Raw genomic sequence first — 24,057 nt, forward strand, 5'->3', positions numbered from 1 at the left:
TTGGTAGGAACTGTTAATATTCCTAAAATCATATTTACTTATGAATAAATGTATTCCTGAAATAATTATGAAACTGGCTCAAAGATGTTGAAACAGCAGAATTTTATTTTTATTTATTTATTTATTTTTTAGAATTTTTAAATTTAAAAAGTTTGGTGAAGCCGGGCGCGGTGGCTCAAGCCTGTAATCCCAGCACTTTGGGAGGCCGAGACGGGCGGATCACGAGGTCAGGAGCTCGAGACCATCCTGGCTAACCTGGTGAAACCCCGTCTCTACTAAAAACTACAAAAAACTGGCCGGGCGAGGTGGTGGGCGCCTGTGGTCCCAGCTACTCGGGAGGCCGAAGCAGGAGAATGGCGTAAACCCAGCAGGCGGAGCTTGCAGTGAGCGGAGATCCGGCCACTGCACTCCAGCCTGGGCGACAGAGGGAGACTCCGTCTCCAAAAAAAAAAAAAAAAAAGTTTGGTAAATAGGTAGCTACCCATATTCATTTATAGTAGTATAAGCTACAAGAAAAGTTTAATTGTTGTATCCTCACTAGTATTAATTAATTCAGATGTTCTTTTTATGTTTAAAATTTTACACTGCAAATTGTTAAAAGTTTATTTTCTTAAATATTTTTAAGAAAATGATTAAAATCACAATATTGATTAAAGTAATAATCTGAAGAGAACAGCAAAATTCATATGCATGAAGGTTGAAAACATGGGTTAACTATGATTTTTCTTTAAAGTAGTAACATTACAATTAATAAAAATATTTTAATGTTTTACTAAAATGAATAATATGTTCCATATATCAGGATTCTTGGTTACTATAAAATGTATTGATTACAAAACTAATTACACTACTTTATTGTTTTAGGTAGCTTATGACCTTTCCTTCCTCATAGTAAGTTCTGGAGCTTCAACTTGTGACTTTAGGATATTGAATTTGTTTAGTTTTGTCTTAATTTGATTACATTTATACGGCTTGTTATATCTAGGGTAGTGGAGAATTTTTTTCATACTTGGTGCTTGTCTTTCTCTAAGATGAGGCATGAATATGAGAATATTTTAAAAATATTTATATGCAGTAGCATTTATGTATTAGTATAAGGGTCTTTAATATTTTGTGAAGTCTCCAAATTACTAACAGAGAATGAGGGGTTTTTTTTTCCCCCCACACATATCTTTGGTCTTAAAATCCAACCAAATTGGAGCTCCAAAACATATTATTGGGGGAAGGAATGAGTCTAAACAAGATCACACCTCTTCAAGCATGGTGTTTACAATCTTGATGCTTGATATTAATGTTGAGTGTCAATACTTATAAACACTACATTCACTACAGAGATACCTTGTTTGCTAGCACCCAGGGTTATTCTTAGGATAGTTATTTTTCTGTGGTTTAGACGACAGAATTTGGATTAAGATCTACTTAAAACGTTATAGTTCTAAAACAGGTTTGCTTTTTCTTAAAATTCCACTATAAATTATCTTATAGCTTATAAATCTCTTTTTGTGAATTATGCAGGACATTATTTTAGAAAGATAAACTACACCCAGATCCTGTTTGCTTGCATATTGTTGTTTCAGAGTAACAAGTAGTTTATGTATAGATACATCCTTTATGTGGTACTATAAAATTAGGTGGCTCTTGGGAGGGAAGATACAACTTTCTGTTAGAAGTATAATTTTGTCTTTTGGAAGGATAATGGACTTTCATTGAAGATTTTAAGTGTTAATGTTAACATGGAAGTTTAGTTTATCTTTTTATATTTTAAACATTTGCAATCATAATCCTAAAAGTGTTGCTCCTTTGAGCCTAATCAACAGACATTATAGGCTTTTATGGGGATATATGTAGGTTTCTTTGGTTCAGAGTGTTTATGTAAGATATGTTATTAGAGATACATTATAAAAAGATTTTCTTTTACATGAGTTGTATGCTAAAGGAATATAGAGAAGTGCAGCATATCTTGAGTCTGTGATGGCTTGTATATGTGATTTGGGTTGTATTTAGAATCTTGCGATGAAACAAGTTTTGGATTTCTCTGGAGATGAGTTTAAAACAGTGACTTAACTGATTATAGTATTTCTCCACCACAGAGTTTTACATGTCATTTTTGCCAAAATTGAAAGCAGCTTTAATATTGTTAATGCAGTTTTATTTATATGACATTTTAAAAGTTTGTTAGCATTTTACCATGGATAAAAGTTTTGATGCTATAAATCTCACCCATATTTACTGATAATAGGCACTTTGGAAGAGAGGCTTCAAATTTATGAAGAAATTAGTAAGCAGCACCCCAAAGCAATTACACCCAGAAGATTACCTTTGACTCTTGTCCCAGGTAATATTAGGATGTCTTTTATAATACTAATTATTTGCCGAAATTACTCAATGTTAATTTATATTTTGGAAACGTGTTTCTGTTAGGGAGTTTATGTCTACAGCAGTCTTGGAGTTGGGAGTGAACAGTTGTGAATTTATTATTTATCTGTTAATAAGAGTGTTATACTTCAATGTGTAGCTAAATGTTGATTTTAATATTTGAAGTTATCTATATAAATATAAAACTGCTTTTCTTAAGTTGATCTCATAGAGGTAGAAAGTAGAATGATAGATACCAGAGCTGGCAAGGAGGGTGTAGGGGGGAGATGAAGAGAGGTTGGTTAATGGGTACAAACGTACAGTTAGATAGAAGGAATAAGTTTCAGTGTTTGCAGAGTAAGGGGACTGTAGTTAAGAACAATATATCGTATGTTTCAGGATAGCAAAAGAGAGGACTTGAAATGTTCCCAACACATAGAAATGATAAGTAATCAAGGCGATAGATACCCTGAATACCCGGACTTGATCATTACACGTTCTGTGTATGTAACGATATCATGTACTGCCTAAGTATGTACAAATATTATGTATTGGTAGAAAAACTGCTTGTCTTATGTGACTTTTAAAACACCATATTTAGAAGGTAAATTCCCTGTAATTAGTGACAAATTATATGTAGTATCATGATTTGAGTGGTAAAAGTTTTGAAGTTTTTTTTTTTTTGAGTCAAGGTCTTGCCCAGTCTTGCCCTGGTCTTACCAGGCTGAAGCTGGAGTGTAGTGGCACAATCACTACAGCCTCAAACCCCTGGGCTCAAGCTATAGTTTTGCAGTTTTATATCTTCTTTTTTGAGCATACATTCAAAGAAATAGTTGTGAGCTATTTGCACCCACCACAGTGTTTTAAGAACAGAATGTCATCATTCACTTGGTTAGCCACTTTCCTGAGTTTTGCTTTTTATCATGCCATTACTTTTATTTTTAGAGCTCCATGTATTTTGTATTCCTGAAAATAAAAACAGCTTTTGTACTTTATATAACTAGGAGTACTCTGGTACGTATTCTGTGATTTGCTTTTATTGTACAATAGGATATTCATGACCTTGAGTCGAGTTATTGTATGTAGCTGAACTCATTTACTTTTGGGCTACATAGGAGGTGGACAGTATATTAGCTCTTCAGGTAGCTAATATCTTTGTTGACTTTTTTAAAAAGTATATGTTTTTGTTGAAGTCTTTATTTTTAGTTGTAAGTACTAGAGATTATGAATTGTATATTGGGACTTCTGGTATTTTGATACAAGTCAGACTCTACAAAGCTAATATCATTTAAACGTATTCTGGAGAGGTAAGGAGTATATTTTATATTCTCAGAGTGGCAAATATTTGTTTAAATTCTTGGGTTATAAGTTTATTTTTACCAAAAGATTGATGAAAATTAAAAATTTTTAGTTGGCTTGTGAAATATGTGAAATACCCTTTAGAAATGTATTTGATTAGACAGTAGATAGAAGTTGATTTTAAAAATTCATTTTATACTATTGCATTTCAGTTCCACATATGAAGAATAGTATTTTTCTGATCCTCCATTTTTTTGTTTTGTTTTTGTAGAATACAGAGAGCAAATTTCTCTAATGTTTTCCAGGGAACATTAAGTCCAAGTGGATATTAATAGGCTTGGTGGGGAGGTTGTTGGTGTGCTTGTGCTTGGGCTGTTCTTCAGCCAAGTAAGTTTGGGAAACTGGGTTAGACACAGCTATCAGGTTTCTATAGGACTTCTCAGAGCTTTTAATATACACTTTGTGAATTTCAAAGATGGGAGTATATGCGTAGTGAGGAGTATTTTCGCTAATAAAAGTGTCTTGTGGAAGATGCTTAAGCTTACATTTCTGTATTTCTTCCTTCTCCTCTTTGTTTTAAAAAATAATAGCTTTTTTGAAATATAATTCATATACCATAAACTTCACTTTTAAAAAGTGTGCAATTCAGTGTTTTAGTATATTAATCATGTTGTGCAACCATCATCTCTGTCTGCTTTCAGAAATTTTTCATGACCCCAAAAAGAAACCCCATACCTATTTCACTCTCTATCACCCCTCAACCATAGTAGCTGGCAACCACCAGTCTACTTTCTGTACCTGTGAATTTGCCTGTTTTTGGACATTTCAAATAAATGGAATCATACCATATGTGGTCTTTAGTGCCTGACTTCTCCTCCTTTTATTGGTCTCAACGTATATTTTGTGTTTCACAATATATTGTGTGTGGGGGGGAATATTTCCTTGGGAGCTTTAAACTGCATTCATATGCTTCTTGGGAAATAAAGAAACCTCGCTTAGCTTTAAGATTACGAACAAGACTTCTTTGTTCTCTTTTTCTCATTTGGAACATGGAGCTTCAGATTTATACTGCCTACATTTATTTCCATAGGCAATATGAGTTTGCTAAAAGCCCTCAATACGTGGCAGTATAGGGTAGGAAATACATTTTTACTGAAAGAGCCTAGAGTTTTTTTTACTGTAAAGTGTGATCTAGGTTAAAGTGGAACCATCCTAGACTCTCTTGGACATGCTGTCTTTGAAATGTCATAAAAATCTTTTTACAAAACAGGTCTCAGTGGAGGGGTCTGATGGCATGGGCTTTCAAGGTCATCATCGCTTTGAGATTCTGACATATGTGTATTTACAAGGCTCCAGTGAATATATATAAAATTATTCAAATATTTAATTTTATCTGTGCAAAGCCAAATATTTCATGATTTTTTTGCCTGTCTAGAAATGCTTTCATGATCAATTAGAAAACCATTTTGGCATTATCAAAAGCAGTAAGATCTTCCTCAAGAAAAATGATGCATCTTGAGAATGCAAGGTGAAAGTTTTGATAAAGCCTTTCCATTTTTTAGATAAAAGGGCTTCATACCACAGAACAAGAAGGAAATTTTCTAACACCCGAAAATATTAAGTGCTCTAAAAATAATGAAGGGATAAAGGTACTTTTCAAAATAATTAGTTCAATTCATCATGTTCTATTATGCACTGGCTGAAGGGTAGAGAGAGGGAAGGAAATAATCCAGAGTATTAAACATAGTATACTAATTAAATTTTGCTCCATTATTTAGAATGGATTTCCAGTGAATCAGAAACAGACTATTCTTGCTGTTTACACTAATTATTTTAGGAATTAGTATAAACAGGGACATCATGTTTTGGGGACATCATTCTGTGTATCTATCTGAGAATTATTTAGGTAACCTGTTTTGTGAGCAGTAATGCTAAAGAGGCACATAATAATTGATGAAAAAAATGAGATGGATAAATCATAAGTAATTTGGGGATATGGTGTGTGACTAAGCAGTTGGGTAGCTGTGTCGGCTTCTTGTTTAGGTGATAAATTCACACAGTTGCCAATTAGGTAAAAAGTTTATAAGTTCATGAAGTCTTTTTCTTGTCTGTCCCTTGGCAACTAAGTTTACTTCCCCTGCAGACATCCATTGTGATCAGCTGATGGTGTATTCTTCTACAAATATGTTGTGCATGTGTGAGCAAAAATGTGTAGGAGATTTGTTTAAGGTCACACCCCTCACCCTGCTTTTTGCAAACATGCGGTAGCATGGATTGATGGATTGCTGCGAACCTGGGTTTTCTTTTCACTTAACTCCGTATTTGGAGATTAGTCCTGGATCAGCACTTAAAGAGCTTCGTCATTTTTTTCATACCTGCACAATCTAATAAATCAGATTTGCCAATGTGATCTGAATAGACTGAGAAAGTTGACCAAGGAGGAGTTCAGAGTGGCTTCTGCCGTGTAGATAAAAGGCTTGTTTTCTCAGCGGTTGATTGCAAGTATAGAAAACAAAATATTAACTCTAAAATATAAAAACTGTCAGATATCAGAGAAGATGAGGCATTTATTGAGTGATTACTATATGGAAGACATTGTTTATTGTTATGTCTTACCTCGTTTGAGCCATACAAGTGTACTCTTGAGGCCAGTGATGGTATTGCCTTCATTTTACAGTGATAAAACCGAGGTTTTTAATGGACAAGTTATTTGCCCAAGGTTGCACACAATTAAGTGGAGAAGTCTGCATTCCTCTAAGAAACAGCGTCTCTTATTGTCTCCCACAATATTGTTAGCTTTTGTCGTACACCAGAGGAATTACTGGAAAGATGCAGTCTCTGAAACTATTTTTGACTTTTAAAGAAGCAATGGTGTGTAATTTAACCCAGGATGAAGTTTTATGTTGTCTTCGTAATCTGTGATTTTTCAAAAGACCAGTATTGGCCAGGCGTGGTGACTCACACTTGTAATGCCAGCACTTTGGGAGGCCAAGGCAGGTGGATGATGAGGTCAAGAGATCAAGACTATCCTGGCCAACATGGTGAAATCCCGTCTCTACTAAAAATACAAAAATTAGCTGGGCGTTGTGGCACACGCCTGTAGTCTCAGCTACTTGGGAGGCTGAGGCAGGAGAATTGCTTGAACCTGGAAGGTGGAGGTTGCAGTGAGCTGAGACCACACCACTTCACTCCAGCCTGGGTGACAGTGTGAGACTCTGTCTCAAAACAAAAACACCCCAGTATTTTGTGTATGATCTAAGAGATTAGAGATTATCTGAATACAGTCTTTATAGTTAATCGAGTTAAATTTTTGTATGACATTTAATTATATTGAGTATGCATGCATGTTTTGTTCAACATGGTCAGTCACAACAAATAAAAATAACCATTTTGGGTTGTTAGATTTTGTTGTGCAGTGTTGTGATTCATTAAGAAATCTTAGGAGGTCCTTTCAATCATCCTACTTGAGGCTAAATCGTTCATGACATATATGTGGTTTTTTTTTCCCAAATGATTATGTAAATCCATGTCCTTATGTATTAGTCCATACTGTCAAAAAGTTCTTATATCTCTGTATTTAAAATTAAAATTCTTTGAATACTCTCTGCTTTCAAAAGGTGATGACAAAAATCATTTGTAGGGGTTTAGCAATGAAAGAATTATGTACTTGATGTTGCAAACAGATTGTTTATTTTAGTTCTAATGTTAGAATACCCAGAGCTTAGTCTAATGTCTAACATCAATTTACTTTATTGTTGGCCTCACTCACTGAGATGTTAAGTTCTCTAGGGTAGAATTAATTTTTTTTTTTTTTAAATTTTAATCATTGCTATATCCCCAATACCTAGAACAGTGCCTGGCATGTAGTAAGTGCTTGACACATCATTGTGGAATGAATGAATGAATGTTGAAGTAAATGACAAATTGATTTGGGAAGACATTTGCAAATACCAACTTAGTGTTTAAAAAGATCTTGTGGCTATCACTTGAATATAGTGCTGGTTACAATAGTCTGCTGCAGAGTGCTTTTTGCATATCTGCAGGGTTTTGAGCTGTAGACTGAGTGTGCTAGTCAGTGAGAGATTAGGAAAGATATTTGATATTGTGCTAAATTCAGAATGGATAGTTGATAACTTTTACTCTACTTAAAACTGTTTGACTTTTTTGGTTTATAAATTGGATAGGAGCATAATTGTTTCTGAGGGAGCTTTATTTTTGCTTAGAAAATCATTTTAAGAATTGTTTGCATGAACCAAAGAATAACAAAGTATGCTTTTGTTTCTAGGTGAAAGATTTAGAGAACTAATGGATAAGTTCCTGAGGGTTAACTTCAGTAAAGGATGCCCACCCTTGTTTACTACTTTGAAATCTTTATATTACAATACAGAAAAGGTAAAATTTGGTATTTATTCAGATTTGCTTTAGTCTTTTTACTAAATTGTAGAAAGATGTCCATGTAAATAATGTGCTATTACTTAAGCATTTTCTCTGTTTTAGTAATGTTACTTTACTTTCAGTCTAATAATGTACTGAAATTATATGCCTGTAGTATAAGTGATATCAAAGTAAGAGGGTTTATGAAAGCACTACAATTATAAAGATTGTTTATTTTTAATGGATATACTTCTTTTAGTAGCATTTTAAATTTGACATTGTTACCAAAGGTATATATTTATTCTATGATTATTATTTTATGGTACGATTATGGATTTTTAAATTAGTTATGCATGCGTTTAAAGTTAGAGCTTGAGTAATTGAGTTAGTGCAACAGTAAAATGCAGTTTGGTCAAATTACTGGTGTAAATTACTAGTTTTAATCAGTAGGCTGCATTTAATAAATACAGATTTAGCTAGTTCTTGAATAAAGAATTGTCTTTCTGCTTTTTAAAATTAGAAAATAGGCCAGGCGCGGTGGCTCACGCCTGTAATCCTAGCATTTTGGGAGGCCGAGGTGGGCAGATCACGAGGTCAGGAGTTCGAGACCATCTATGGTGAAACCGCATCTCTAATAAAAATTTTAAAAATTAGCCTGGCATGGTGGCGGGCGCCTGTAGTCCCACCTACTTGGGAGGCTGAGGCAGGAGAATGCCGGGAACCCGAGAAGTGGAGCTTGCATTGAGCTGAGATCGCACCACTGCATTCCAGCCCTGGGTGACAGAGTGAGGCTCCGTCTCAAAAAAAAATTTTTTTTAGAAAATAGGCACTTAAATCTTGGTCTTAAATTAGAAAGACAATTAAAAGTTAATAGAAAGCAAGTTATACTTTTATTTCCAAGTGTTGCTTCTTACTTTTTAAAGTCTAAAATCTTGTTGTCTTTTCTGTAGTCAGTTTTTTAAAGTTACTAGTGGATAAGGAAAAGATTTTATTAGAAATGCCAAAACAATTTTTAGTTAAGCTTCTTTCATTTTTTATTTATTTAGCTTTGATTCATAATAATTTGTAAATTTGCACTGATTGTGAATAATACAATGTTGGAAATATCAGTTGTAGATATAGCTGATTGGCATTTTCCTACCGGTGGCAGCAGGTTTCATAAACAAAAGAAACAACTGATGATCTCTAGTACCCAATTAGAATAAAACATCATTTATGTTAAAACAAAAACAAAACCCTTAACGATTCTTTAATGTCTGTTGTATGGTCTATTTGACTGCAGTGTTTCTGCTGTCAGTTTTTTGAGAAATAGTGATTGATTCCTATGTAAACGTGTACCCAGTGCCTGCCAATAATTTCTGTAGATTATTTAACATTGGGTAAAATTCTTTTGTTCTTTTTGGTGAGGGTGACAGAGAAGAAAGGTTGGATAAAATGTCAGAAATAGAAAGAAATCTTATGTATGTGAATTAGAGTACTTCTTTTATAACGGTCTTGCAGCAGCTGCTGACTGCAGTGGACATTAAAGGATTTGTTTCTCTTAAGCTATTACAGGGCTTTCACAGGGTGTTGTTCGCAGGCATAGGCTTTTTACTTTTTAAAAATTCTTCCAATATTGATCCAAAGTTGCCATTACAAAAATGTTAAACATTTTTTTGGTATTTTATATAAAGCATGAAAATTATATTTTTGAATAAGGCACTGAGAATACACTAATTCATATAGGAACCATCTCTTTAGTTTAATTTTAAAGCAAGCAACAGGAATGCTATTAGAAATGCCAGAAGACCAAGTGTGTTTGCAAAATGAATTAAACTGCAGAAAATTGAGCTCAAGTTATCTCAATTTAGTATAGTGAGAAAAAATTTGCAAGTCTAAGAACTGTTTCTCAAATAATTTTGGCCACATGTATCTGTAATTACTTATGAGAACCTTTTATTTATTTATTTATTTATTTATTTATTTATTTTTTTGAAACGGAGTCTCGCTCTGTCGCCCAGACTGGAGTGCAGTGGCGCGATCTCGGCTCACTGCAAGCTCCGCCTCCCGGGTTCACGCCATTCTCCTGCCTCAGCCTCCGGAGTAGCTGGGACTACAGGCGCCCGCCACCACGCCCGGCTAATTTCTTTTTGTATTTTTAGTAGAGACGGGGTTTCACCGTGTTAGCCAGGATGGTCTCGATCTCCTGACCTCGTGATCCGCCCGCCTCGGCCTCCCAAAGTGCTGGGATTACAGGCTTGAGCCACCGCGCCCAGCCTATTTATTTATTTTTTAATATTTTTTAGTTAAATTTTGTAAGTTTTGTGTTTGACTTTTTTTGTAGTTTCAAAGAAATTATTTCAGTAGTTTTTGGGGAACAGATGGTGTGTGATTACACAGATAAGTTATTTACTGGTGATTTCTGAGATTTTGGTACACCCATCACCTGAGCAGTGTACACTGCACCCCATGAAACCATTTAAAAAACTGCACATTTCTAATCAGCAGTGAAACCTGTTTTTGGCAGTTAGGTGGATTTTTAACTTTCAAGGAAGGATTTCAAGGAGGTGAAGTCTGATAAACAGTTATTGTTTGTAAGTTTCCAAATATTATAGAGTAATTCATGTTGGTAGCATGAAAATGAAATTGTCTTTTGAAGTTAGTTTAAAATGTAGTACATTTGCAAGAAATGTATTTCTTAAATGTCTCCAGCATTTTAATTTTTTTGACAAACTAGAGTTTGGGTAGAGTGGAAGGCAATGAGTGATTGTCAGACAAATTCCATAACGTTTTTGTTGTTGTTTTTGTTTTTTTGAGATGGAGTCCCGCTCTGTCACCCAGGCTGGAGTGTAGTAGCACTATCTTGGCTCACTGCAACCTCTGCCTCCCGGGTTCAAACGATTCTCCTGCTTCAGTCTCCCAAGTAGCTGGGAATACAGGTGCCTGCCACCATGCCCAGCTAATTTTTTGTATTTTTAGTAAAGACAGGGTTTCATGATGTTGACCAGGCTGGTCTTGAACTCTGTCCTTAAGCGATTCGCCTACTTTGGCCTCCCAAAGTGTGGGATTACAGGCATGAGCCACTGCGCCCGGCCAAGTTCCATAAGGTTTTTTAAAACATAGGTAGGTATTTGAAATGGCCCTCATTTTACTTTTGTCAGTGAGGTTTTGGAAGGAATCTTTGGTGAAGAAAAGGAGAAATTTTCATTTTCCCAGCTTTCTTTAATGTTGAAATAGAATCTATAAATTCTGATATCAAGGTGTTCTTTTCTTTTGTAAATAAGAATAAAATGTTACTAAAAATATATTTATACCCCTTTTAAGTTAGATTTTGTTAAAGTTAATATTGTTTTCTTATTGGTTCGAATATAGATGTCCTGTCCATAACAGATAACTTGCTGAGATGATATACATTTGCTTACTTGTTTTGAAAAGTACTTAAAAAAAATTGCCAGTCTTTGAGTGAGGCTTTGGGGTCTATCAGTTTTGTTGATCTTTTCAAAAAAAACCAACTCCTGGATTCATTGATTTTTTTTGAAGGGTTTTTTGTGTCTGTATCTCCTTCAGTTCTGCTCTGATCTTAGTTATTTCTTGCCTTCTGCTAGCTTTTGAATTTGTTTGCCCTCACTACTCTAATCCTTTTAATTGCGATGTTAGGGTGTCAGTTTTAGATCTTTCCTGCTTTCTCTTGTAGGCATTTAGTGCTATAAATTTCCCTCTACACACTGCTTTAAATGTGTCCCAGAGATTCTGGTACATTTTGTCTTTGTTCTCATTGATTTCAAAGAACATCTTTATTTCTGCCTTCATTTTGTTATTTACCCAGTAGTCATTCAGGAGCAGGTTGTTCAGTTTCCATGTAGTTGTGTGGTTTTGCGTGAGTTTCTTAATCCTGAGTTCTAATTTGATTGCACTGTGGTCTGAGAGACAAGTTTGTTGTGATTCGTGTTCTTTTACATTTGCTGAAGAGTGCTTTACTTCCAATTATGTGGTCAGTTTTAGAATAAGTGCGATGTGGTGCTGAGAAGGGTGTATCTTCAGTTGATTTGGGGTGGAGAGCTCTGTAGATGTCTATTAGGTCTGCTTGGTACAGAGATGAGTTCAAGTCCTGGATATCCTTGTTAACCTATAGAAGATATTTTTTATGTACCTTAAATCTGTTAAGTAGTATTAAACTAAACAAACAATTTAGGTTGCTATATATAGCATAGGGATTCCAGTGTCTGTCATGCCTTACTGAAATCGTATCATTTTTACTAAAGATAATGGTAAGAGTATTTCTAACTTAATTTTTTGTGGATGTCATCTCATTGAAAATATCAGTTGTGTATTTATAGGTAATAACCACCTTTAAATGTTCTGGTAATATGTACTGTTTTCTTCTTATGAGTAGTTAAAAAGGGGACAACTTGCCAGCCATGGTGGCTTACGCCTATAATCCAGCACTTTGGGAGGCTGAGGTGGGAGGATCACTTGAGACCAGGAGTTCAAGACAAGCCTGGCAACATAACAAGAGTCCATCTCTACAAAAAACAAAAACAATTAGTTGGTCATAGTGGCATGTGCCTTCTCTCCCAGCTACTTGGGAGGCTGAGGTGGAAGGATCCCGTGAGCCTTGGAGGACAAGGCTGCAGTGAGCTGTGATCAGGCCGCTGTACTCCAGCCTATGCGACAGACTTGAGACCGTCTCAGGGAAAAAAAAAATGAAGAACACCTCCTACTTTTAGAAAATAACTGTTATATACTTGAAGTGCACAGATGTTTTCATCTGTTTTGTATTGTAGTCTCTCACATATTGTATCAGACCAAACTTTTTTTTTTTTTTTGGAGAGGGAGTCTTGCTCTGTTGCCCAGGCCGGAGTGCAGTGGCGCACTCTCGGCTCACTGCAACTTCCGCCTCCCAGGTTCAAGCGAGCCTCCTGCCTCAGCCTCCCGAGTAGCTGGGACTACAGGTGCACGCTGCCATGCCTGGCTAATTTTTCAGTTTAGTAGAGACAGGGTTTCACTGTGTTGCCCAGGCTAGTCTTCAACTCTTGAGCTCAGGCAGTCTGCCATCCTTGGCCTCCCTAAGTGCCAGGATTACAGACGTGAACCACTGCGCCCAGCCCAGATCAAACTTTTATTGTAAATAATTGTTTACTGGCTCTATAAAATAGTGTCCATTTCTTCTAAGTGTGAATAAAGAACCTTGCCTAGTAGTATTTTTGATTGGGCCTCAGAGTCCTTCTGTTCCAGAGTTGGCATTAACAGCAATAATAAAAAATCAAAACTGGAAACGACTAACATAGTATTCACAACATCTGTAGCAGTTTAATGAGAAGATTTTATATGTACCATAGTCTGCTGGTGGTCTGAGTCATAATGCCAACAAATTATTTCTGTAATGCTCATAGATAAGCTGTCCAGTGGGACAGTGAGTCAGATGTTTGACCAGCCGTTTGATATGGTACACAACTAATATGTATTGTGTATTAACTTTTCACATTGATGATATTTATAAGGAATCTTATCTCCTCACTTTTCTGTTGGCATTTGTGTAAGTTTGTAGCACTCTTCCATCAGTTTCCATGTTCTCAAATAGTAAAAGTGCTGAGTAACTTGGCACAAAAGTTTAGAAGTAATTTTTCATCAAAAAAGTGCTATAATCACAATATAGAAAATTTGGAAAACAGAGGAAAGATCTTAAAAAATGGGAGGGAAGCCCAAACAAAACCCAGTTATAAACCACCTCATGACTATACAATTTAAAGGCATTTACACATTTATTTATTTATTTTATAAATAAATGAAATAACATCTTGCTCTGTCTCCCAGGCTGGAGAGCAATGAATGGCCCAATCATAGTTCACTGTAGCCTTGACTTCCTCGGTTCAAGTGATCCTCCCGTCTCAGCCTCTTGAGTAGCTGGTAATACAGATGCGTGCCACGATGCCTAGTTAATTTTTTAGTTTGTAGAGATCGGGTCTTGCTGTATTGTTCAGGCTGATCTCAAACTTGTGGCCTCAAGTGATTCTCCTGCCTTAGAATCCCGATGCACTGTGATTACAGGTGCGAACCACCACACCTAGCTCTAAGAACATTTTTAATGTAATTCCTTTCACAGTTTTTTTTTTTTTAACTGTGAATTTAATCATGGTGTATCTATGTAGCTGTAGTCATTTTGACCATAAATTTTGTTCTTCTTTTTCCCCCTAGCAGTTTCTTTTTTAAAATTTGTTTTTGTTTTTGTTTTTTATTTGGAGTCTTGCTCTGTCACCAGGGACTGGAGTGCAGTGGCACTATCTCAGCTCACTGTAACCTCTGCCTCCCGGGTTCAAGTGACTCTCCTGCCTCAGCCTCTGGAGTAGCTGGGACTGCAGGCGCACACTGCCATGCTTGGCTAATTTTATTTTATTTTTTTTTGTATTTTAGTAGAGAGAGGGTTTTACCATGTTGCCCAGGCTGGTCTCGAACTCCTGAGCTCAGGTAATTTGCTCACCTCGGCCTCCCAACGTGTTAGGATTACAGGTGTGAGCCACCGCACCTGAGATGGGGTCTCACTATGTTACCCAGACTGGTCTCAAAATCTTGGACCCGAGAGATTTGCCTGCCTTGGCCTCTCAAAGTGCTGGGATTCTAGGTATGAACTACCTGCACCCACCTCCCTGCCCCAGCAGTTTCATAAGCTTTTACTGTGGTGTTATATAATCTTCATTATCCCTTTTAGTTATTACATAACCTTTTAGAACCATCCCTCCATTGTTGAATTTGGTTTTTCAAGTTATTATTATTAAATATCTTTATACTAGCTTTGCTTAGGATTATTTTCTTCTCATATTTTCTTCTCTCAGATTCATTCAGTGGGTAAAGGGCATGAACATTTTTGTGGTTCTTGATAAACACGGATAAATTAGTTTTTCACAAGGTTGTAAACATCAATTTGTATTCCCACTAGCAGTGTGCCTGAAATATTTCCTGTCTTGTGTTGGTTTTTCTGTTTTTGTTTTAACATAGAAATGTTTAAAATTTAGTGGAACCAGATTTGGTAATCTTTATTTCTGTTGTGAAAGTTCATCTGTTGTTTTAAAACCATCTTGGAAAGTCCTCTTTAGAGCAATACTTCTTAATGAGGGTGTTGGGGAGTGGATTTTTTCCTCCTGGGACATTTTACAATGTCTGGAGAGGTTTTTGATTGTCACTGCAGTGAGGTGAGGTGTGCTACTGGCATCCAGTGTGTGGAGGCCAGGGATGCTGCTAAACATTCCACAAGGCACAGGACAGCCTTCCTAACGAAGAATTCTACTGTCGACATGTTGGGCTAGATAATTCTTTATAATGCAGGTCTGTCCTGTGCATTGTAGGATGTTTAGCAAACTCCCTGGCCTCTACCATCAGGATGTCAGTAGCTTCCCCACCAGTATTTTTTTTTGGTAACAGCTTTATTGAGATATAATTAATATATCATAAAATTTACCTATTGAAAGTATATAGTTCAATGATATTTAGTATATTCACAGAGTTGTGTAATCATCACTGCAGTGTAATATTTTGTCATCCCCCAAAGAGACTCCATATCCTTTAGCTGTGATTCTCTCACAACCTTCATATCCCTCTCAGCTATGGGCAGCCATTAGCCTACTTTCTGTCTATGGATTTCCCAGTCTGGACCTTTTATATAAATGGACTTATCTATTAATAGTCTTTTTGGGTCTGGCTTCTTTTACTTAATATTTTTATTCACAATTGTGGCATTAATCAGTACTTCATTCCCTTTTATGACCAAGTAACATTCCATTGTGTGGATATACCACATTGAATTGTTTCTACCTTTTGGTTATTGTGAATAATGCTGCTGTGAACTTTGGTGTACACATTTTTGTGTAGATGTACTTCCATTTCTCTTAGGTGTACATCTGGGAATGGAATTGCTGAGTCAAATGCTAACTCTATGTTTAAACTTTTAAGGAACTGTCAGACTCTTTTTCCAAAGTTCCTCCACCATTTTACATTCCCACAAGCAGTATATGAGGGTTCTGATTTCTGCACATCCTCATCAACACTTGTTATTATTGATGATAGCCATCATAGTGGTGTGAAATGGTAATTTCTTGAGGTTTTGCTTTGCATTTTGTGATTACTGTTGGTATTATCTTTTATGTGCTTATTGGCCTTTGTATATGTTCTTTGGAGAAATGTCTTTCAGTTTCTTTGCCCATTTATAATTAGGTTATTTCTCTTTTTATTATAAAGTTCAGTTTAAGGAAGTTTTGTTTTTGTGGGTTTTTTTCAGGTTTTTTTGTTGTTTGTTTTTTAGAGACAGGGTCTCACTCTGTCACCCAGGCTGGAGTACAGTGGTGCGATCTCAGCTTACTGCAGCCTTGACCTCCTGGGCTCAGGTGATCCTCCCACCTCCACTTCCTGAGTATCTGGGACTACAGGCATGCGCTAACATACCTGGCTCATTTTTTGTAGAGACAGGGTTTCACCATTTGCCCAGGCTGGTCTCAAAATCCTGGACTCAAGCAATCTGCTCGCCTCACCCTTCCAAAGTGCTGGGATTACAGGCATGAGCCAACATGCGGGGCCAGAAGTTTTAAAAATATATTCTAGATACAAGTCTCTCATCAGATACATTATGTGAAAATATTTTCCGTTCTGCTGTGGGTTGTCTTTTCATTTTCTTAATGGTGTCATTTGATGTACAAAAATTTTTAATTTAGATGAAATCTAGCTTATCTTTTTTTTTTTTCCTTTTGTTGCTCTTGCGTTCTGTGTCTTATCTAAAAACCATTTCCAAGTCCAAGGTCATGAAGATTTATAAACATGTTTACTTCTATAAGTTTGCATTGAGGCATTCACTCTTATTTTGAGTTCATTTTTGTATAAGATGTGGTAGGAGTCCAAATTCATTCTTCTGTGTGTGACTGTCCAGTTTCCCAGCACCATTTGTTGAAGAGACTGTTCTTTCCCTTTTGAATGATCTTGGCAGCCTTGTCCAAAAGAGATTAACCATAAATGCGAGGGTTCACCTCTGGACTCTCAAGTCTGTTCCACTGATGTGTATAACTGTCTTTATTGTTTTGTATTATTCTTTTATGAGGTTGTTATTCAGGTGCAGCCAAAATAGGAGACACTGGAGAGGCTCAGGAAAAAAAACAAAGTTTATCATACACGTCCTAGAGACAGGAGGCATGCTGTGCCATGCCATGCAGGGCCACTTGGGGAAGACACTACGGTGGTTAGGAGGGAGGGGAAGGATTAGGCTGCTGCCTTCATTGAGGTTTCCTTAGGGCAGGGCAGGGTGAACAGTTTAGTTTGAATAATTTTGGCATACTTTAGACTGGCGGGGTGGTCTCTAGTTGCCTGGCACCTGGCCCTGGGATGTTTAAGCAGAGGAATAGTGCCTCTTGGGGTATAAGAGCCAGATAGAGGAGATATGTCTCTGGGTTTTGAATAGCTTGCATATTAAAGACATACTCCTGGTTGGACCCTTTGTTATCTTCAAGAATTGCCAAGACCCTGGAGGGACAGTTTTTCAAATAGCTAGAAAGGTTCTGTAACATGTTAAACATCAGTATACAAGAAAAGCTAAAAGTCCGTCTGTGCCAGTGCCATATTGTCTTGCTTACTGTAGCAGTGTGGTAAGTTTTGAAATTACAAAGTGTGGGCCGGGTGCAATGGCTCTCACCTGTAATCCCAGCACTTTGAGGGGCCGAGGCGGGTGGATCACTAGGTCAAGAGATCGAGACCATCCTGGTCAACGTAGTGAAACCCCATCTCTACTAAAAATACAAAAATCAGCCGGCGTAGTGGCGGGCGCCTGTAGTCCTAGCTACTCCGGAGGCTGAGGCAGGAGAATCACTTGAACCCAGGAGGCAGAGGTTGCAGTGAGCTGAGATTGAGCCACTGCACTCCAGCCTGCCGATAGAGCGAGACTCTGTCTCAAAAAAAAGAAAGAAAGAAATTAGGAAGTGTGACTCCTTCTACTTTGTTCTTTTTCAAGACTATTTTGGTTATCGAGGGTTCCTTTTATTTCTATTTGAATGTGTTAGGATTGGCTTTTCTATTTCTGTAGAGCAGCCATCTGGGATTTTAATAGGAATTTTGTTGAATCTGCAGATCAATTTGGAAGTATCCTCAACTTAACAATATTAAGTCAATCTTTGAACATGGGATGTCTTTCTTTGTATTGTATTTAGGTCTTTGATTTCTTTCAACCAGTGTTTTGTAATTTTTATTGTACAAGTCTTATGCATCTTATGTTAAATTTGTTTGTAAGCATGCCATTCTTTTTGATGGTAGTCTAGATGAAATTGTTTTCATAATTTCATTTTTGGATTATTCTTTGCTAGTATGTGGAAATACAGTTGATTTTTATATGTTGATTTTGTATTCTGAAATGTTGCTGAACTTGTTTATTGTTATAGATGTTTTAATAGATTCCTTAGGATTTTCTGTGTGCAAGATCATGTCATCTGCAAATAGAAAGTTTTACTTCTTTCTTTCCAATCCATACCCTTTTTATTTTATTTTCTTGACTAATTGCCTTGGGTACCTTCAGTACAATATTGACTAGAAGTGGTGAGAGTTCTTTGTCTTGTTCTTGCTCTTAGAGGGAAAGCATCTAGATTTTTCACCACTAAGTATTGTGTTAGCTGTGGGTTTCTCATATATGTCCTTTGTAATGTCAAGGAAGTTCACTTCAGTTTCTAGTTTATTGTGCATTTTTATCATGAAAGTCTGTTACTGAGTTCTGTCATGCTTTTTTTGTATTAAGATGATTATGTAGGTTTTTTAAAAAAATCCTATTGATATATGGTATATTTTCATTAATTGATTTCAGATGTTAAACCAATTTTTTTCCCCCCCAAGACGGAGCCTCACTCTGTCACCCGGGCTGGAGTGCAGTGGCGCGATCTTGGCTCACTGCAACCTCCACCTCGTGAGTTCAAGCTATTCTCCTGCCTCAGTCTCCCGAGTAGCTGGGACTACTGGCGTGCACCCCCATGCCTGGCCAGTTTTTCTGTTTTTTAGTAGAAATGGAGTTTTGCCATGTTGGATAGGCTGGTCTCGAACTCTTGACCTCATGTGATACACCCTGCCTTCCAAAGTGCTGGGATTACAGGCGTGAGCCACCACTCCTGGCTGATGTTAAACCAGTCTTGTATTGCTGGGTGAAAGCCTACTTGGTCATGGTGGGTAGTTTTTTTTCCATATAGATGGGTTCAATTTGCTAGTGTTTTGTTTAGGATATTGCATTTATATTCCTAAGAGATAAATGCCTAGTTTTCTTTTGATGTCTTTATCAGATTTTGCTATCAGGGTGATACTGGCCTCATAATGAGTTGGGAAGTGTTCTCTCTCTTTTTTTTGTTGCAAGAGTTTGTGAAAAATTGGTATTACTACTTTTTTAAATGTGTGGTAGAACTTACCATTTACCAGTGAAGTCATATGGGCCTGGACTTTTCTTTGTGGGTAGTTTTTAATTATGTATTCAAACTCTTCATTACTGATTTATTCAGATTTTCTATTTCTTCTTGACTGGCTTTTGGAAATTTATGGTTTTAGATATTTGTCTACTTCATCTAAGTTATACAGTATTGGCGTATGTGTGTCATAGTCTGTTATTTCTATAAAGTCAGTGGTAATATCCCCTCTTATCATTTTTGGTTTTAATATTTTGAGTGTTCTCTCTTTTTTACTTTGTCAGTCTAGCTAAAGGTTTGCCAATTTTCTTGATCTTTTCAAAGAGCCAAGTTTTGGGTTGGTTGACTTTTTTCCTCTATTTCATTAATTTTTAATTTATTGTGTCCTTTTGCTTGTTTTAGGTTTAGTTTGTTCTTTTTTCTAGTGTTTCTTTTTCTGTTTTAAATCTTTGTTTAGAGACTGAGTCTTGCTCTATCACCCAGGCTGGAGTGTAGTGGCGAAATTGTAACTCATTGTAGCATCAAACCCTTGGGCTCAAGAGATTCTCCTACAGTATCCTCCCAAGTAGCTGGGTCTGCAGGCATGTACCACCATGCTTGGCTAAGTTTTTTATTTTGTAGAGATGGATCTTGCTATGTTGCCTTAGGCTGGTCTGAAACTTATGGCCCAGGTGATCCTCTCACCTAGGCATCCCAAAGTGCTGGGATTACAGGCATGAGCCACAGTGGTCCTTTTTTTTTTTTTTTTCCTTATCTGTGCTGTGTATTACATATGTTTGTCTTTTATTTTGCTGATTTAGTGAGGAAAAACAGGTTTTCTTGAAGAATAAAAATCTGTATACAAAAAGATAATTAGTAAAATTAGTTTGGTTTAATTTGGTTGAATTTTTGTTCAACTAGAGGTAACGGTCTATATACTTTTTAAAATGTCATACACGGACGGGTGTGGTGGCTCCTGCCTGTAATCCCAGCACTTGGGGAGGCCGAGGCGGGTGGATCACCTGAGGTCAGGAGTTCATGACCAGCCTGACCAACATGGTGAAACCCCATCTCTACTAAAAATACAAAAAAATTAGCTGGACGTGGTGGAGTAGTCCCAGCTACTTGGGAGGCTGAGGCAGGAGAATCGCTTGAACCTGGGAGGGGGCAGTTGCAGTGAGCTGAGATCGCGCCATTGCATTCCAGCCTGGGTGACAGAGCAAGACTCCATCTCAAAAAAAAAAAGTCATACATGAAACCAAAATGTGCCATGTGTGGTGGCTCAGGTCTGTTATCCTAGCACTTTGGGAGGCCAAGGCAGGAGGATCGCTTGAGCTCAGGAGTTCAGCCTGGGCAATGTAGTGAGGCAGTATCTCTACAAAAAAAATACAAAAATCAGCTAAGTGCAGTGGCATGTTCTAGATAGTTGGAAGGCTGCAGTGGGAGAACCACTTGAGCTTGGAAGGTGAAGGTTGCAGTGAACTGAGAGTGCATCACTGCACTCCAGCCTGGGTAACAGAGCGAGACCCTGTCTCCCTGCTTCCCCGGCCAGAAAAGGAAATCAGTTTTTTGATTTTTTTTTTTTAAGATAGAGTTTCACTCCTGTTGCCCAGGCTGGAGTGCAGTGGTGCGATCTTGTCTCACTGCAACCTCCACCTGCTGGGCTCAAACGATTCTCCTGCCTTCCCCTCCCAAGAAGCTGGGGCTACAGGCATGGGCACTACACCCAGCTAATTTTTTGTTGTATTTTTTTGTAGAGATGGGGTTTTACCATGTTGCGCAGGCTGGTCTTGGACTCCTGGGTTTAAGTGAGCTGCCCGCCTCAGCCCTCCAAAGTGCTGTGGGATTATAGGCGTGAGCCACCGCACCCAGCCCCAAAATGTTTAAAGGCTCTAAGAAGAGGTGTACATTAATTTTGGACTTCCATATTCACTGATGATAGGAAGTACTTGTTTTTTAGCCATTCGTTTGTGAGTGTCAGGCTCTTAAGTGAAGACGTTCAGTGAGTCAACATCCACGCTTGCCTGGGTTGGTACACATGCCTTTGGTTCCATTGAAGTTGGACATCAGTGCTCATGTGCTTTGAATATGAATATTTGTATTTTCACAAAGTTGGGGAAAATACATAAAGCATTGATGTGTGTTTTAATTAAATGAGAAAGTTTGTAAAGTACTTGGTTTGAATATGTTCAAGAAATGGTAATTTCCCCTTACTCTCTAAATTAAATGGTAAGTCCCACCCTTCTCACACCTCATCTCTGTAGTTACTTTCATTTTATTGTCACTGTTCTTGGACAGTTTACCTCTGTAACTAGCCTCTTTAGCACCAAAATTATCACTAGTAGTTGTGCTTGTATCAGAACCTAATTCAGCAATTTTGGTCCTTGTTGATAAACGAGTATACTTAATTTAGTAACTTTCATATTGCAGTGGCATTTTAAACCTGTGATTTGTCTCTTTATTGTGAAAAAAATGTGTATCAGATATGATGTTGTGCGACTTTGTCTTTAAGATTAATAAAGAGTTAACTCTTACGTAGAAGCTGGTCACCAAGGACCTACTTTAGGAAATTATAACAGTTATAGTACTATCTTAGGTTAGATTTTGTTAACCAAGATAAAAAGCTTCTTCTATCTTGATCTAATGTAGCTGTTAGAAGAAAGTAAACCAGGAGAAGGTGGCTGAACTTGGAAAATTTTTCACATTGTAGGAAAAATTTGGGCCATAAAATTTAAGGTGGCCATTTATGTTTTTGTTGTGATCTCAGATACTTAAGTGGATTGGCTTTCTTGATTTTAAAATAACGGAGGCAAAACACTGTTTTAAAGAAGAATAGCTATTACATATTAATTTGTCATATTACACACTACCTAATTAAATATAAATGGTAAGTAAACTTGGGCAAAATAAGTCTTATACTTCAGTAAAACTTCTTAGATTCACTTTCATAGAAAATTTAGAAAATTGTTCACTTAATTACTGAATGAGAAGTAACTGTAAGGCCGGGGGTGGTGGCTCATGCCTGTAATCCTAGCACTTTGGGAGGCCAAAGTGGGCAGATCGCTTGTGCTCAGGAGTTTGAGACCAGCCCGGGCAACAGGGCAAAACCCCGTCTCTACAAAAAATAAAAAATTAACCAGGTGTAGTAGTGCATGCCTGTAGTCCCAGCTACTAAGGAGGCTGAGGTGGGAGGATGGCTTGAGCCTGGGAGGTGGAGGTTGCAGGGTGCCGAGTTCATGCCACTGCACTCCAGCTTGGGTGACAGAGTGAGACCCTGTCTCAAAAAATAAAAATAAAGTAACTATAATGTAAATTTTGGCTTGGCACGGTGGCTCACGCCTGTAATCCCAGCACTTTGAGAGGCTGAGGTGGGCAGGTCACCTGAGGTCAGGAGTTCGAGACCAGCCTGGTCAACGTGGTGAAACCCCATCTCTACTAAAAATACAAAAATTAGCTGGGTATGGTGGCGCACACCTTTAGTTCCAGCTACTCAGGAGGCTGAGACAGGAGAATTGCTTGAACCTGGGAGGCAGAGGTTGCAGTGAGCTGAGATCACGTCACTGCACTCCAGCCTAGGCAACAGAGTGAGACTCGGTCTCAAAACAACAACAACAACAAAAATATATATAAATAATATATTCAAGAAGTATGCCTAATGAACCAGAATGATCAGTCCTTTGTTGTTTTTTTTTTATGTAGGAGATTTCCTATGAATTTTCCATTATCTTTTTCTCCTCGTAATCAGATCTTGTTTCGAAATTCTGAATCTGGAGATCTGTTTTATTCAGAAGTATTTATATTCTTTTTTGAAGGATTATGTGTAACTTCATTGTATGTTTTGTGGTACCCTTTATTGTTAAAATTGACTTATTTAAAAATAGGTTTTGTCCCTTCATCTCTACTAAAAATACAAAAATTAGCCGGATGTGGTGGCGGGTGCCTGTAATCCCAGCTACTCGGGAGGCTAAGGCAGGGAATTGCTCGAACCCAAGAGGCAGAGGTTGCAGTGAGCAGAGATCGCGCCACTGCACTCCAGCCTGGCGACAGAGTGAGACTCCATCTCAAACAAACAAACAAACAAACAAACAAAAACATAGATTTCACCCTAGAGATGCATAAAGGTCCGCCTTTTTAAAAGCCACCTCTAGGTTGCAGTTTTAGCAACTACCAGTAGATGGCACAAGTTCCTGATGAAAATTACCTTCATAAGTTTAACGAGTACTAAATTTCTAAGTTTGTAAAAAAGGTTTTTAAGTTATAGATATTCTAGGTGAGATTGGTGGAGAGGTTATGGTGGGTTAAAAATGTCTGTTAACTTTAATTTTGCTTTATAGTAAAAGTCTTCTTGCAATTGTTTTTATCAGTGGTTCTCAAAATTCTTAATTGTGTATCAGAATTTACAGACGGCTTGTTAAAAACAGACTGTACAGGCCGGGCATGGTGGCTCACACCTGTAATCCCAGCACTTTGGTAGGTAGAGGTGGGAGGATCACTTGAGCCCAGGAGTTCAAGACAAGCCTGGGCAATATAGTGAGTCTCTGTCTCTTAAAAAAAAAAAAAAAAAGTTATGAGGGCATGGTAATACCTGCCTGTAGTCTTAGTTGCTTGGGAGGCTGAGGTGGGACAATTGCTTGAGCACAGGAGCTCAAGGCTACAGTGAGCGACG

At 37.4% G+C, this 24,057-nt stretch overlaps 1 protein-coding gene across 5 annotated transcripts in view; it reads left to right on the forward strand.

The window, feature by feature from the left end:
- NAA16 (N-alpha-acetyltransferase 16, NatA auxiliary subunit) overlaps window positions 1-24,057 on the forward strand; it is a 66,509-nt gene that overhangs the window by 18,987 nt on the left and 23,465 nt on the right. For all 5 annotated transcript variants that reach the window (XR_013407579.1, XR_013407580.1, XR_013407581.1 and 2 more), the window contains 2 exon segments: window positions 2,240-2,335; window positions 7,940-8,046. Coding sequence is in view for 2 of the 5 variants with exons in the window: in NM_001266616.2 (NP_001253545.1) it covers window positions 2,240-2,335; window positions 7,940-8,046 (203 nt within the window). In the remaining 3 variants the exon portion in view is untranslated.

This window comes from Macaca mulatta, chromosome 17 (genome assembly GCF_049350105.2).
Source record: "Macaca mulatta isolate MMU2019108-1 chromosome 17, T2T-MMU8v2.0, whole genome shotgun sequence".
Lineage (NCBI taxonomy): Eukaryota > Metazoa > Chordata > Mammalia > Primates > Cercopithecidae > Macaca > Macaca mulatta.